Source organism: Chrysochloris asiatica, unplaced genomic scaffold (assembly GCF_000296735.1).
Source record: "Chrysochloris asiatica unplaced genomic scaffold, ChrAsi1.0 scaffold00242, whole genome shotgun sequence".
NCBI lineage: Eukaryota > Metazoa > Chordata > Mammalia > Afrosoricida > Chrysochloridae > Chrysochloris > Chrysochloris asiatica.
This window is the reverse complement of record NW_006408760.1, coordinates 1374299-1377474: the sequence shown is the minus strand read 5'-3', so window position 1 is coordinate 1377474 and position 3176 is coordinate 1374299. Positions and strand designations below refer to the sequence as shown.

At 59.9% G+C, this 3176-nt stretch overlaps 1 protein-coding gene across 1 annotated transcript; it reads left to right on the top strand.

Moving 5' to 3' along the window:
• The first annotated feature begins 596 nt into the window (after positions 1-596).
• Positions 597-2946, top strand: N4BP3 (NEDD4 binding protein 3). Its single transcript, XM_006873443.1, has 4 exons — positions 597-917; positions 1163-1693; positions 2060-2314; positions 2413-2946. Exons 1-4 carry the CDS (start codon positions 597-599, stop codon positions 2944-2946), a joined length of 1641 nt encoding a protein of 546 aa, XP_006873505.1.
• Positions 2947-3176: the final 230 nt, after the last annotated feature.

Here is a 3176-nt window from a genome sequence, read left to right as displayed (position 1 = left end):
TATCCCTCCCGTTGTAGCCCCTAGGCCCCACCATTCCAGATGTTTCCCTTGGGGAACTCTGACCTTTAGCAGGAAGAGGGACTGAACTGGGTTTTCCCCCTCCCAAGGGAGGAAGAAGGAATGGAGAATCTGAGGCCATGAGCCCAGTTCCCTGTACCCTAACTCAGCCCCTAAATTTGGTGGGATGCCCAGGAGGAGAGTGAGGTCAGGGTTCACAGAGAGCCTGAATCTAGTCTCTTTGGTTCTTTGTTGCTCAGTCCTGGGGAAAAAGGAGTTATCCTGCTGCTTCAAGGTCAACTCACTCTCCACACTCTCTGTAGTCTAGGTGCCCCAGCTGGGACAATATTCATTTCATTTTCCTTAGACTTGCCTAGTCTCCCAGGGTGTTGGGCAGGTGGCTTTCTCTTGCTGACCTGGGAATTCTAGGATTCTTCCACACCTGCCTGCCCCTGCACCTAGGCCCCTGGAAACTATCCTCCAGAGCCAAGCACCTGGTTTCAGGGACGTTGGGGAGGTGGGCAATAAATACCTATTTGTCCCTGATGGAGTCTCCTGACCCTCAGAAGCAGCTGCTGCCTGTGTCCTGTTGAAACTTCATGGCCACAGCCCCAGGCCCTGCTGGCATTGCCATGGGCAGCGTGAGTAGCCTGTTGGAACGGCAGGATATCTCTCCCGAAGAGCTACGGGCCGCACTTTCAGGGTCCCGGGGCTCCCGCCAGCCTGATGGTCTTCTCCGGAAGGGCTTAGGACAGCGTGAGCTCCTCAGCTACCTGCACCTTCCCAAGAAGGATGGCAAGACCTCCAAGCGAGCCCCTCGGAATGAGCCCACCGACTACGCCACCCTCTACTACCGTGAACATCCCTGGGCTGGGGACTTCAGCAAGACCTCACTGCCTGAGCGGGGCCGCTTTGACAAGGTGCACCTTTATCCATGCCCTTCATCTTACTGGGGAGGCACTGGGAGACCCTGGGACTGGGCAGGACAAGGTAGGTAGGCTGGGATGTGAAATAAATACTGCTGTGGGCTGGCCTAATCTCGGTCATTACTTGCTGGTAACACAGGCACACTGCTCTCCAGGAGGATTCTCAAGGGCTGTGGGGGCATCGGGTGGGCAGACCAGGTGGCCAGCCCAGAGCCTCATGCTGTCCTTTCTTCCTGCAGTGCCGCATTCGCCCATCAGTATTCAAGCCCACTGCGGGCACTGGAAAAAGCTTCCTATCCATGCAGAGCCTGGCAGCCCACAAGGGCCAGAAGCTATGGCGCAGCAATGGCAGCCTGCACACCCTGGCCTGCCACCCACCCCTGAGCCCAGGGCCCCGGGCCAGTCAGGCACAGGCTCGGGCTCAGCTGCTGCACGCCCTCAGCCTGGATGAGGGTGGCCCCGAGCCTGAGTCCAGCTTGTCAGACTCCTCCAGTGGAGGGAGCTTTGGCCGAAGTCCCGGCACTGGCCCCAGCCCCTTCAGCTCCTCCATAGGCCACATCAACCACCTCGGAGGCTCCCTGGACCGGGCTTCTCGGGGCCCCAAGGAGTCAGGACCCCTGGCTGTGTTGAGCTGCCTACCAGAGCCACCACCCCCCTATGAATTCTCGTGCCCCTCTGCTGAGGAGATGGTGAACCCTGTGCTGTCTGAGACTTGTGAGGAGCTCAAAAGGGGCCTCGGAGATGAGGAAGGCTCTAATCCCTTCACACAGGTGAGGGTGGTCCCTTCTCTGGGGTCCTCCTGTGTTCCTTCCCATTGGTTGAGGTGTGGGGTAGACTAGAGGTCCCCAGCCAGCTCACCCACATGGCTCTGAGCATAGGAGAGTATGAAAGAAATAAAAGACTCAGCTCCTGTCCCCAACCCTGTATGTCACTGGTACTCCTTGTCTGGGAGTGAGTTGGGACAGAGAGCAGTTTCCTCTGGAAGGCATCCCACATCAGGCAGCTGTGAGTCTGGGGCACTGGGACCTGTAGTGTTAGGTACAAGATACAGGCCAAGGCTGTAAATGCAGGAGCTCCCTGTCCAGGAGGGGCCGTGGGTAGGTGTCCAGTAAGGCAGCTCCTCTTCCCCTGAACAGGTGCTGGAGGAACGTCAGCGGCTATGGTTGTCAGAGCTCAAGCGTCTATATGTGGAGCGGCTGCATGAGGTTGCCCAGAAGGCCGAGCGGAGTGAGCGCAACCTCCAGCTGCAGCTGTTCATGGCTCAGCAGGAGCAGCGGCGCCTGCGCAAGGAGCTGCGTGCTCAGCAGGGCCTAGGCCCTGAGCCTCGGCCCCCGGGCACCCTCCCAGATGGCGACCCCAGCACCAGACCAGAGGAGGAAGCCAGATGGGAGGTGAGAAACACCCAGGTGCTCAGAGATGTTCCCCCTCCCAATAGTTGCGGTCCTGTCCTCTGCCCCCCTCACCCTGCCCATCCTGGGTCCCTCTGCAGGTGTGCCAGAAGACTGCGGAGATCAGTCTCCTGAAGCAGCAGCTTCGGGAGGCCCAGGCGGAGCTGGCCCAGAAGTTGGCTGAGATCTTCAGTCTAAAGACGCAGCTTCGAGGCAGCAGGGTGCAAGCGCAGGCCCAGGATGCGGAGCTGGCCCGACTTCGTGAAGCTGTGCGGAACCTGCAGGAGCAGGCCCAGACCCCTCAAGTGGAAGCCCCGGGCAGCTGTGAGACTGATGACTGCAAGAGTCGAGGACTGCTGGGGGAGGCCGGAAGCAGTGAGGCCAGGGACGGTGCAGAGCAGCTATGGGCTGAGCTGCTGCAAGAACGGCTGCGGGGTCAGGAGCAGGCTCTGCGCTTTGAACAGGAGCGGAGAACATGGCAGGAAGAGAAGGATCGGGTGCTGCGCTATCAGCGGGAGATCCAAGGGGGCTACATAGACATGTACCGCCGTAACCAGGCACTGGAGCAGGAGCTGCGGGCACTGAGGGAGACCCCTACGCCCTGGAGCCCTCGGCTCGAGTCCTCCAAGATCTGAGGCCAGCAAAGTAAGCTGACAGAAGAACTGTCAGAAGACGACCTGGACGAGCCTGTCCCTAGGTCTGGGGCAGAATCTTCGAGGCCAGCCCAGGGGTGGGGAGGCCCACCTAGAGGAGGGGTCCAGTGGGGCCGTGAGCTGGATAGGTGCTAAAAGAAGGAGCACCCTTGAAGAAGAGCACCCAGGCAGGATCCAGACCTGCTCTCTGGAGTGGGGTGGCGCAGGGAAGG